At 43.5% G+C, this 13,014-nt stretch overlaps 1 protein-coding gene across 3 annotated transcripts in view; it reads right to left on the bottom strand.

Annotated features, from left to right (window-relative positions):
- Positions 1–4,908: 4,908 nt before the first annotated feature.
- Positions 4,909–13,014, bottom strand: part of CASKIN2 (CASK interacting protein 2) — a 40,823-nt gene continuing 32,717 nt past the window's right edge. For 2 of the 3 annotated variants that reach the window (XM_083147993.1, XM_083147995.1), the window contains exons 16-21: positions 12,803–12,913; positions 12,620–12,721; positions 11,647–11,785; positions 10,039–11,550; positions 5,700–5,943; positions 4,909–5,493 (exon numbers count right to left, since the gene is read on the bottom strand). In XM_083147993.1, the coding sequence (XP_083004119.1) occupies positions 5,400–5,493; positions 5,700–5,943; positions 10,039–11,550; positions 11,647–11,785; positions 12,620–12,721; positions 12,803–12,913 (2,202 nt within the window). In that variant the 3' untranslated portion in view covers positions 4,909–5,399. The remainder of the gene's footprint in view (positions 5,494–5,699; positions 5,944–10,038; positions 11,551–11,646; positions 11,786–12,619; positions 12,722–12,802; positions 12,914–13,014) is intronic. The other variant, XM_083147996.1, reaches the window with a different exon arrangement.

Raw genomic sequence — 13,014 nt, 5'->3', positions numbered from 1 at the left:
AAAAATAGCAATAACAATTCCTGTATATACAGTAAATTCAATTAATATCAGCAAAAACTGCACATGTAAACATGAATAAATACTTGTCAAAACGATCACATGAAGGCAGGACGTCCTATTACCGCACAGCTGGTTGGCTTTTTCAAAAAGCAGGAATTATTTTTTAAAAGCCGTAGCTGTTCGGTGATTTACATTAGGGAAACAAGAGAACCTCTGTTTATGGACCTATGCCACTGCTACTTTTATGCTCACTGGTTTGGAATGGTTGTCGCTAATCAAGTGACCGGATCGCCAAAAAGCTTCACCAGCCACCATTGAATGATCCTGTGGATTACAATTTATGTGGTCGGTACAACCTACTCCAATTGCAACTAATTGTGGACGTTCTGTATGGCCCTGTATCTCTACATGGACCTGTTCAGCTGCTGCACACAAGCACAGAATTTGCTTGGTGTGTGCGGCCCCACAGGAGGAATTGTGCACAGTACCACCAATAACACTAGCCATGGTTACCACTAATAATTGGAACGGGATGGACATCAGCAGTACTTCCCACTGCCTTGTGTTTGTGGACTAGATTTTTCATGGAGTACCATCTCTACCAAGTTAAAAGGTACGTCTCTTGTCAGAGACTCAGAATTAAGCTTGGACATCCTGCCTTCATATAATCGTTTTGACAATTATTTATTCATGTTTACATGTACAGTATTTGCTGATATTAATTGAATAAATGCAGGAATTGTTACTGCTGTTTTTTATCATTCCAGTTTTTTTTAAAGATTATATTAATAAATACTCTACTGTGTGATTGATTGATGTAGCGCCACTTGTTTTTTGCTGTTTATGGTTGTTAAATTGCCTTATTTTCATTAAATAAACCCTGATTGAAATATAATGTGAATCAAACAATTATGTTTTTGATTGCTTTATTGCAAAGAAGTGAAAGTCAACCCCCAATATTGCTTTCATTCAGTAGACCAGCCGTTCTCAAACTGTGGGTCCTGACCTTCTCAGCATGGGGTCGCAACTCCATGTTGCTGACCATCAGGCTGATGACTTTGCTAATCTCAGTCAGTGATTCAAGGAGTCTGGAAAATCTATTGAATTGTCTGTTATTTTAGACTCTTCCTCCACAATGCTGCCATGTATGTGCTGTCTGCTGACTACACATGTGATGACCTTCTGCAGTAACTTGTTGGGGTCCCATAATTATTTTTATTGTCTGATGGTCCCAGAGCAAAATAGTTTGAGGACCCCTGCTGTAGACACATCGTTTAAAGATCATTAATGTGAAGTACTAGATCAGTGGTTCCCAGCTATGGTCTTCAAGTACCCCTAACAGTTCATGTTTTCCAGGTCACCTTTGGATTTTTAAAATGTGACCGCTATTGATACACTGGTGGGGTGACTTGGGGAAACTTAACTGTTAAGGGTACTTGAGGACTGAGATTGACCACCACTGTCCTGGAGCATAAATCAAAACAACTTCCCCCTATTAGAAAATTAGAGCACTTCAACTGATTAGGAATGCATCTTGTATCTGTTGATTTTTATGTTTTAGGCTTTATGTCCTATTTCCATTGAATATCCCTATAGTTTACACCAGGGGTAGCCAACCCCAGTCCTTGAGAATTACCAACAGTTAATGTTTTCAAGGTTTCCTTACAGAATCACAAGTGAAGTATTTAGCTCCACCTGTGGATCTTTTAAAATGTGTCAGTGAATAATGAGTGCACCTGCAAGGTGAGCTGGAAAACGTGCACTGTTGGTAGCTCTCGAAGACTGGAGTTGGCTACCCCTGGTTTACACCTTACTAAACAGATATAGCTCCCAGTCAATTTAAAGAAAACCGCATCCAACATATAGGACAGGTTATAGAGGTGAGTGCACATTCAGTGTGGAAACAGAAAAAAATATATATATAAATTCAATTATACTATATATTGTAGGATTATGCTATATAGCCAAACAGTAAGGGTAGCAATAATGTACATTATGTAGTTATATATTAAATGATGGAGTACATAAGTAGCAGCTGCTAACTGGAAGATGCATAACTCCACAAGGGAGAGCTGCTATGGTTACTGAGGATCCCTACAAAAGCGTGACACCCAGCTGACCCAGAGTGGTTTTTCCCAGAGGCTGTCACATCTCCTTACATAGGGCTGACAATCTTGTTTCTGCTCGGGAGCAGCTGCTTAGCTCTCGGTAGCCCCTGTTAAAGGCAGCTGCAATTTACACACCCCCCCCAAATAGGGATGCTTAAGTATGGGACAGGGCATAGGGTCGACTTACTTTGTTATAAGGGTTACAGGTTTGTGTCTGGTTCATTACAAACTGTCTTGTTTGGTTGCCGAAGTTACTTCCAACGTATCCTCAACCTCAAGTGCCTGAACATTTACATCTGAGTTCCCAGATTAAAAATGGAGTCTTTCCAGTCCATTGCTCATGCTCTGGAACCGGGAAAGTTAATTGTGTTCCTGGATTTCAAAGTTGCTTACCTGCGCATCTCAATTTGGGAGGGACACCAATGGTTCTTGCAGACCACCACCAATTTCAAGCTTTATTTTTCAAGTGTATTCACCAAGGTCAGTAATGGGGTAAAAATGTGATGAAATTGTAAAATGAATTTTGGAGATAACAGAGTAAAACAGAATAATAGTGAGCCAACTTCTAACATCCTCCAAAAACTTAACATACAGTTAGAAAATTAATCATCTCTAACACCTGCTGCATGCTCAGCCTGGGCATTCTTTACTAAACTCCCTGTCTGCATGGCTCAAAGACCTAATACATTGCTTTCTGAGGCAGAAATCTCCTCCTGCCTCCCCTCAGCAGTTCCCCATCTGATGCTCCCAGTATTACCCGACAGCTATAGTGCCTCTCACTGCCACCAAAACATACCTTTGGTCCTGTGCACCCACAGACAAGTATGTGTACTCCCTCAAACCCCCCCCCCTTCACCTTTCGCCACCTCCGCCCCCTCTCCCCCACTGCATGCTTTCACCTTGCTCACCTATTCAACCTATCACTCCCTAGTAACATATTTACCTTGCTATTCAAATGTGCTAGTCACCTATTATTAAAAATTCCAAACTTGACCATTCCTCACTACTACTACTACTGCCTAATCTCTCTTCTCCCATTCCCCTACAAAATACTTGAGTCACTGGTATACAACAGTCTCACCGCTGCCTTTCTGACCACTATCCTCTTCAGTCTGGCTTTTGCACACTCCACTGTATCTGCCCAATGACCTGCTTTCAGTGAAGTTCAGGGGTCAGTTCTCTTTGCTAAACTTACTGGACCTTTATCCTGTCATTGACACTGTGGATCATATTCTCTCTTCCACACCCTCCACACACACCAGCCTCTCTAGCAAATACACCACTCCTCTCCTGACCTCCCCACTTTGTCCTCGATCGGATATCCAGCAGGCTCTCTGCCATCTCCTCCTGCATGTCTAAGCACTCTTTGAAGCTCAGTGTGGACAAAACATCTGCTCTCATCCAAAGTCTCCAGCAGCCCCCCTCCCCCAATATCACCTTCACAGTAGACAAAATCATCTCACCTGTCCCCAAAAACTCTCCCCTTTCATTTGCTGCCCCACATCCACTGACTGGCTCAATCCTGTCAGTTCCAGCTAAGTAACATCATATGCATTAGGCCACTTCTCTACCAGAGTGTGATAGAATTTATTATTCACTCACTGGTCACTTCATGGCTCAACTACCACAACATTTTACTCACTAGCCTCCCAGCTTGTTCACCTCCAGTCTCAACTCTGCAGCTAGATTGGTCTTCCTCATTTGCCAAGCCCCTTCAATGAAGCTTCCATTCTATTCTTCAAACTTTTTACCCTAACATAAAAGGCCATCTCTAACTCCATTGCTCCCTACATCTCCAACCTAATATCCCTACATCCTTCATCCACCTCTCTCCAATCAGCCAATGATCATTGCCTCTCCTATACCCTGATCACTGTATCCCATATTTCACTGGAACGAGCTGCCTCACTTTATTAGACTCTCACTGACCTTGCAAAGAGTCAAACAGGCTTTAAAAACCCACCTGTTAATCAGAGCATACTTTTCTGCATAACCTAGTACCAGGGACACTCTTCGTACCTGCCGTCTCATGTCTTTGCCATTCTGACTTCCTGCCTTCAAGCCTCCTTGCTTGTACCTCATGTAAGCTCCTTGGAGCAGGGCCCTCTTCTCTTGCAGTCTGTAACTACAGCTATTCTCACTTGTAATCGTTGGCAATTATTCAGTAATCAAGAAGGATGGAATGTTCAAAAGATTGCTAGCGTGATTCAGAAAGTAAGTAGCCATGCTTTCTGTATCTCATTTGGTTGTCACTCATTTTACCAACAAATCTGCTCCTAATAATAATTTTTAACAGCCTGTGATGTGGCAGTTAGGAGCTAATTGGCTTGTACTGTCTCTGTCCACATTATCTCCACCCAATGAAATAAATAAACCCTTGAGAAAGATAGGAGAAAGAAAACCAGAGGCAGTTTAGCTAAAGACAAAGAATGGGAGGAGTGCAAAATAGGAAAACAAATACCAAGACATAGTATGGTGTAAAAGAAGAGGTAAGAAAGAAAGAGCAGGAAGAGTGTTAGAGAGGAAAAGCCAAAACTAGGAGCACTGGTGGTACCAGCTAGAATCTCATTTAATGGCAGGCTTGTGAACAATACAGCAAACAGTGTAATCCCTTCACAAGGTGATGAGATACTTCATCCGGTCCTCACCCCCACCTCTCCACTTGATCCCACCCCCTCCTCCGCTACTTTTTTCCTGCTGCCTTTTCCCATTTTGCCCCCCCCCCCACCCACCTCAATCTCCTCAAATGCGCAAAACAATCAATGAACATACCCCTAAGAAAAGAATAATGAAGGCATGGTCTGGTTAGTAAATATATATATATTTATAGTCGTGATTGTGTAATATATGTATTACACACATACTCACACTTTTTAAAATAGATTTCTTAAAAAAACATTTACAGTTTAATTTTAGGAATGAGAGGGTAATGCAGTTTAATGAGGCTGAAATTGGTGTGGCAGTATACACACAAGCTTGGGTGAGGAACATTATAGAAAATACATAGTTCTTTCAGGTGGTTCTGCTTTATAAATCACTGCAACAGCACATCAGGAATATTCTGAACCGTAGGAGCTTCTCTTCTGCTCAGGACTTTATGATATGGATAACGCAGTGCAGCTGCTGCACAAGAGTTCCAATATAATCATAGCATAATTCATGACCGTAACTACTGTGCAGTAGGTTGAGTCACACCTGTGAATTTAAGATGCCTAGTTTAATATTAGTGGAGCTGTGCTGTCATGCAGTCCCAGCTAAAGTGCCAAAAAAAACCCAAAAGATCAGGCATCCTCAATCCAACATGGCTTCCAGCTGCTCAGCGAGGTCATCAAACATTGTACTGATGTCATCTAGGATGTTCTTGGTCAGAGGCACAGTCTCACTGCTGGGAAAAAAAAACCAAGATCTGTTACAGTAGTTGCAATTCAGTAGGACACCCGCCTTCACCAACACAGATTTACCAGCAAGAAATTCTGCCTAGGTTTATTTAGCATAATTTGCAAATGGTGTTGTACCCCAAACTTATTAATTTATTGCTATAATAAAAAAAATAATCAAGTATGATTTTTGTAATTCTTTCCATGTAATTACCTGATATTTTCTTCTCTTAGGACATGCTTGTCTTCAATTTTTGGTCGGGAGTTAGCATACATCAACTGTCCAAGTGACGTATTTTCATTGCTCTGAGGGGGCAGTATGTTCCATTCTCTAATTACAGCGCCAGGCTCATTCGTCCATAACGCCGATTTTGCACTTGGGGTCGGACCACCTTTTCCCCATGATGGCTTTTGCAAGACTAGTTCTGGCCCGGATATCACCAAATGAGTCTGATAGCCTGTGGCATATAAAAGAGCTGTGAATTAGCTTTCTGAGAAGCTACGACAATAAATATGAAACAAATGTTCCCATCATAATTGTGACATAAAATGCCTTGGGAGTGACTTATCAGAAGTATCTGAAAAAGTAAACCATAAGCCAAAACATTTCACTTCTGCTTTTTTGCATCTCATTTTGATTTAAACGTAACAATAGTAAGAATAAATAATAATTGGCTAGCCGCTAGCATATTCAGGTAGAACAGAACAACTAGAATATATTCTGTGGGTATTGGGGGTTATTCAGATCTGATCGTTTCTCTGCTACTTTGCGGAGACCTGCAATCAGATAATTACTGCCCAGCCAGAGTGAAATCCCGCCCTGTGCAAATTGATGTGCACGGCTTGCACATGGCGTGGGTATACCTGCAGTTTCCCTGACAAAAAAAAAAACCACCCACAAAAGCCAGCTTCATGTCAATCAACTTGCATATGGCCAGAAGTGTAAAAAAAAAAAAAATAGGATGGCCTCGGGCATGCATACTACGTGCCCTATGCATGCACAGTAGTTCAATTACCACTGTGAATTTGCAGCTGTGCAATCAGGTCTCACTAACCCCCATTGTGTGGGATATTTTTACTCCATAAAAGTGGAGACTGGAGGCCATATCCTTTAATTCTTTAAACACTCAGACAGGCAAAGTAAAAGCTGGACAGTCAAATTTGGGTACTTGTTTCCTAGCAGGGCGCCCACTAAGCTATTTGCTTAGTGGGCTATTCTGCGTAGTGAAATCGTATCGCACATCGCATCGCATGGCTTTTTGTGCCTTGGGTACTTCTTTACTTTCACGGCGCCACTAGAAATCGCGGGCATCGCGGCTATTGAATGCACTAAAAATCGGGTGCGATGCGATGCCCGCGATTTCCCATAGGGACCAATGTTAAATTTCTCAATTGACCCGATTTTACTGTTCAATGCCTCAATTGACACGATTTTTCCATAGGAAACAATGTTAAATGGCCCACAGAGGCCAAATAGCCACCCTGAAGTGTGAAATGGCCCCCACAATTGTTAACGCCACCCCACGATCAACGTGAACCCGAAGCGTGGCGAGCGCAGCGGTACGCGTCCTCCAACCTTTTCATACCCCCACTATCCACGTCGGCGTGGAGTTGAGAATAGAATAGTGTGGCGAGCGCAGCGGATACCTTCACAGGTAAACGCGTCCCTTCGCGGGCTTCACAGGTATCCTCGTCCGCTCGCCACGCTTCGGGCTCGGTGGCTCGCTGCGCTCGCCACACTATTCTATTCTCAACTCCACGCCGATGTGGATAGTGGGGGTATGAAAAGGTCGTAGGACGCATACAGCCGCCGCTCGCCACGCTTCGGGTTCACGTTGATCGTGGGGTGGCGTTAACAATTGTGGGGGCCATTTCACACTTCAGGGTGTCTATTTGGCCTCTGTGGGCCATTTAACATTGATTCCTATGGAAAAATCGTGTCAATTGAGGCATTGAACAGAAAAATCGTGTCAATTGAGAAATTTTAAATTGGTCCCTATGGGAAATCGCGGGCATCGTGTCGCACCCGATTTTTTAGTGCATTCAATGCCCGCGATGACCGCGATATCCTATCTGTCCTAATCTAGTGGCGCCGTGAAAGTAAAGAAGTACCGTGCCTTGCGATGTGTGTGATGCGATCTGAGTAGTTAAATTAGTTAATTTATTCACTGCATCCTGAGTGAAATTGCATCGCACATCGCGTGAGATGAGAGATGCAATCTCAGTAGTTCATATGGTAAAACACCTAAAACAGCACCACTCTCCACGTCACCCCGAAGAGTGGCGAGCCCCGCGAGGGGCGGCGGAACGCGTCCTCCAAGCTTTTCATACCCCCATTATCCATGACGGCGTGGAGTTGATTTTATATAGTGTGGCGAGCCACCGAGCCCGAATCGTGGCGAGCGTACGCGGATTTCTTTACATGTATTCCATGTCCCCTCGCGGGGCTCGCCATGCTTCGGGCTCGGTGGCTCGCCACACTATATAAAATCAACTCCACGCCGTCATGGATAGTGGGGGTATGAAAAGGTCAGAGGATGCGTTCCGCTGCGCTCGCCACGCTTCGGGGTGACGTGGAGACTGGTGGTGTTTTACCATATGAACTACTGAGATTGCATATCTCACATCTCATCTTACATCTCAAGTCACAAAAAAGGGCCAAGCGATGCGATTTCACTCAGGGTGCCGTGAATAAAGTAACTAAATTAACTACTGAGCGAACGTAGGAAATCTGGGTGCCCTGCTGGGAAACAAGTACCCAAGCTTGTTGTGTTAGCGGAAACAGGCTCCAAACCCACCACTAGTCCAAATGACAAAAATGGGAATATGATTTTGATCAGGACTCCAGTCTAGCAAACATTTTACCTGTCTGCATGGTGTGCCATCACCACTACATTTGTTGAAGCAAAATACAAACAATTAAATATAAAACCCACTTGCCAAGGAAGGGGGGATGAACTGACAAAGATACCACGCTCCATTTTGTAGCATGGCATTTCTAGAGAGGTATCATTTCTAGAGAGGTATTCTGTCAGCCCTGCAGCAGGATATACCAGAAGACATCGCTAATGGCAATGGGTGTGCCCCGATACTAATCGTTCGTACAATCTCCAGGATCTGACAAGATATTGTTTAGTGTGTACCCAGCTTGGTTTTGGATCATTGGTCATTAGGTCTACACAAGAAAACTTTCTACATGTAAATGATCAAAAAAAAATTGGGGTGTTAATGTTGACACCTGAGCATGTGGACCCCCTGATTCAGGCATGTCCAAACTATGGCCCTCCAGCTGTTGTGAAACTACAAGTTCCATCATGCCTTGCCACAGTTTTGCTATTAGGGAATGCTAAAACTATGGCAAGGCATGCTGGGATGTGTAGTTGCCCTAAATAGTGTAATGCTTAGCTCACTATGCTGTGAGCCAGGTGCCTCGCTTTGCTACTCTTGTGCTTAATACACTTTACCATTCCCGATCAGAAACCAAGTGGATGCTAAAGTATAAAAATGTACACAAAATGTAAAAAATTGTGACCTTAATTTCTAAGCAAGGAAGCGGAATTGGGTTCCTCTCCTCTACTTACCATGGGCAGGTCACCAGCAGTAGGCAGGGAATGCCAGAAGAAAAAAGGTTAGAGACAAATATAAGGCAAATAACTCAAGGTATGTCTTAAACACATATGAAGCAAAATATGTTTTGGTTCGATTTTTTACTTTGCCAATAGGTTTCATGGTGCAGTAAGACACATTATTTACAGAGAGGAACACCTGTTACTATAGGAAATTATGTATCGAGCCTTGGAGTAAAATAAAGTGGAGACGTTTACCACAGCCACCATTCAGAGAAAAGCTGCCCCCCCAACAACCAATTAGGTAAACTTTATTAAGTAAATTCTATAAAATGATAGATACAGTATAAGCAGATTGGCTGTTACGGGAAATGTCCACTTCTCCACTCTTTTCACAGCTTGATATATTTCCCCCCACAATATTTTAAATGACAGATTACACCCTAAAATTCTGCTTAGGGCTTTTCCAGTTTCAGTCTCTCTAAAAGTGGCAGTAAAACTACTGTGGTGTATCGCATCGTATGTACATCCGATCCCCCGCAAGCCATATGGGACCTTCCTGGGTGGCAGGCTTCTAATGCGATACATCGCATAGAGTACTTCTGCTTGTGATGTATTGTGGGGGTGGTGTTGGACAAACAGCAGGTCCGAACTCCAACTCAGGTCTGATGCGCACGGGACCGTGGATCAGACCCGAGGGGACATCAAAGGTATCGGGGATTTGAGCAGATTTCTCATCCCGATCTGTTGGGACAGGTGAAATAAGTGTAGCCTTATAGGCCGATGTACAAAGCCTTGGAGAGAGAGAGGGAATACCAATCAGCTCCTTTGATTTTTGTAACAGAGAAGCCTAGAAGCCTAGAAGCCCCAAAGAAACATGCTTCGTCTGCAATACAAGGAGTGGACATGACATTTTTACTTACAGTGAATTTACAGTACAAAGTAATGTGAGATCACCAAATGCAATAAAGATATAGAATACGCTACCTGCTCTCTCAGCTTTCTCGCCTGACAATGCTTCGGAATTCCCTCCTCTCTCGATTCTTGCTATTCTGGCAACAACCGTTTCTTGCACTTGTGGACCATTCATTGCGATTGTGTCAGTTGGCACAGGTGTAACTGGGGTCTTTTGATTCTCCTCTTGCAGACCACATGCATCTTTGTCTTTGACCTTAGGCCTTCTCTTCACTGTGTCAGACTCTGTGAGGTTAAATTCAGGCTCCACATTCAGTTTAGAATCAGGCGCCCCAGGTGGCTGTTTAGCCTCTGTGTTTGGCTTTGGGCTTATTTGGGGTTTTGCTCCTATTTGAGGCCGTGCTGCAGGCTGTGAAAAAAGTTGAGCCTCAGAGCTGGCACACTGCAGATTTTTTGTTACTGTAAAGAACTGAGTTTCTGCTTTGGCCTCTGAGTTCATGAAAATTTCTGGTTCTGTAGTTAACACTTCTGGTGTCTCAGATTCGGGTTTGGATGCTGGTTGTTTGGGCCTTTGTTTGATGGTCAGGTTTCCTTCCTCTGCAAAAGGAATGCTCTCACTGGAACTGTGTTGTGAAGAGATAGTTTCCTCTTTTCTCTCATCTTCTGGCTTCACCGCAAGTGGCACAGACAATCTCCCTACCACCCCAGCGGCAGACTCACTCACTGTCCTTCTTCGACCGCCAGGACTCTCGAAGACCTCTTTTTTGCAAAACTCTGAGGGCGTTAACTCGGACCCTCCCTCCAACTGTGCTGTAATGCTTTTCACCAAGCTGTGCCCACCAGCTGGGCCATCTACACTAGACATGGAGCTTAGTCTCTTAGGAGGTGGAGGAGGTGGTCCTTTTCTGCGTGCTCTTACAGCAAAAGATTGACTCCTTTGGACTTTCTTATCAGGATGTCCATTTGCCAGGGAACTCCGACCTGGACGACGGGTTAATGTAGCATAAGACCCCAATGCCCCAGTTCCTGATGTAGCACCTTTCTCGTCCTCCTCCTCCTCAGGCTCTCCATCCGACAATGCATAGCGGCAGACACTTAGTGAACGCTTTTTAATCGAGGGCTTGGGAGGCGGAATTGGTGGCTCTGAACGAACTAAACATCCATTTTGGACCCCTATAAGCCACTGAGATTGGTCCATCCCCTCAGGCAAATTCCTCTCAGGTAAACTGTTTGATTCTAACACTTGAAGGTTAGGGAGCAGTGGGGTGTGCAAAGTTGCAGAGTCTTGTGAGTTACCAGAGCCCTGTGAGCGAGAACTAATACTCTCTTGACTATATGAGCGCCTTTCTGCACACAGCACTTCCCCTCCGTGAGTTAGCGCACGCTGGAGTTCCCGACTCAATTCCACATTTTGAAATGTCTGTAGTTTAGGTGTAACAGGTGGTTCTCCATTCTCCGGAGGCTCAGCAACAGGGGCAGTAGTACGGGAATAAGGTATTCTGGACCTCAAGGTGCCACCTATTGTGTATCCTTTTTGGAGATCTAGCAAACGTTTTACACCCAGCAGCAACTTCTTCTGGTGTCCTATGAATTAAACGAGTAATCAGCTAAACAACTTTAGATATACCATTTCACTTTATGTTTGCAATAATAACATGTTTGCCAATTTAACTCTCCCACCTAGTTTGTGAATTCCAATCTCTTGCAGGTCCTCCCAGGTAAGTTCTGTCACATTGCTCAGAGATTCATATCCATTCTCAGATAGTTGTTTGTGGTACTCAGGAAGCCCAAGCTGAATTAACCAATCCCACACATCTACCTAATTTTGCATAGGAGTACAGAAAATGTAAAGTTATCAGCAGATTGAAAACTTATATTATGGTCATTGTGGGGGCACGTTCATGATTAACAATGATATAAAGCAGGCCTGGCCAACCTGTTGCTCCCCAGCTGTTGTGAAACTACACATCCCAGCATGCATTGCCACAGTTTTAGCATTCCCTAATAGCAATACTGTGGCAGGGTATGCTGGGATGGGTAGTTTTACAATAGCTGAAGAGCCACAGGTTGGCCAGGCCTGAGCTAAAGATTTATTTAACACATTTAGAGGATTTCCTAACACATGAATAGATTTAGCCACGCACACACGCTGGGCAAGGAGAACCTTTTGACCCCCCACTGGATTTAGTTGCAGGAGGACGGAGGTGCTCAGGCCTGTAAACTGCCAGGATCAGAAATATATTTTACCAATATCAACTCGTATTAGGATATAGTATATATTACACAGATGACTCTCTGGGGTTTATTTACGAAGATAGGAGTTTTATTGCAGATTGTATGTTGCTATGGGCAACCAATCAGAATCTATTTCTTATTAATTTAGCACCTTCTAGGAGATAATAGATGGAATGAATCTGATTGGTTGCCCGTAGCAACATCCCATTTCAAATAGAACTCCCATCTTAGTAAATAAACCCTTATGGGAGTTGTATATTTCAGGTTTTGAACAGACTAAATAAGGAATTTTGGTTTAGAATTAATGAACAGGTATAAATCACCCTCTTGTAAATGAATAGTACAAATTTGTTGAGAAATGTTTGTGGGAACTGCAAAGTCTAGGCTGGTAATTGTGAATAGTATGAAGGGTTCTCACAGGTGTTTTATGAGGAAGTCCATCTGCCACACTCAGCTTGATGATCTCAGTGGAAATTTTCTTCCTGTGTCCAGGTTTTGTCACCCCAATGGCTGTCAGGTCCTACAGAATAAAAATTGCATAATAGAGACCTTGCATGGATATACAGACCGACACCAGATATGAACCTACATGTGCGCTCACCTCTGGGGTCATGCGGCTGATTGTGGAAAGGTCGTAGCCTGCAGATAAAAAGTTTGCCACGTACATGTCCAGCTGAAAGCTACGAAGCCAGCAAAAGATGAGTTCTGCATCCTACGAAATTACAGGAAGACAAGTGGGTAAAGGTGTCAATGAGATGCTGAAGTGGAAAAGAGAAAATGTTGTGTAGGTGGAAGATGCTAACTTGGAACTTA

This window comes from Crinia signifera, chromosome 6 (assembly GCF_055691185.1).
Source record: "Crinia signifera chromosome 6, ASM5569118v1, whole genome shotgun sequence".
NCBI classification, from domain to species: Eukaryota; Metazoa; Chordata; class Amphibia; order Anura; family Myobatrachidae; genus Crinia; species Crinia signifera.
This window is presented reverse-complemented; position numbering and strand designations above follow the sequence as displayed.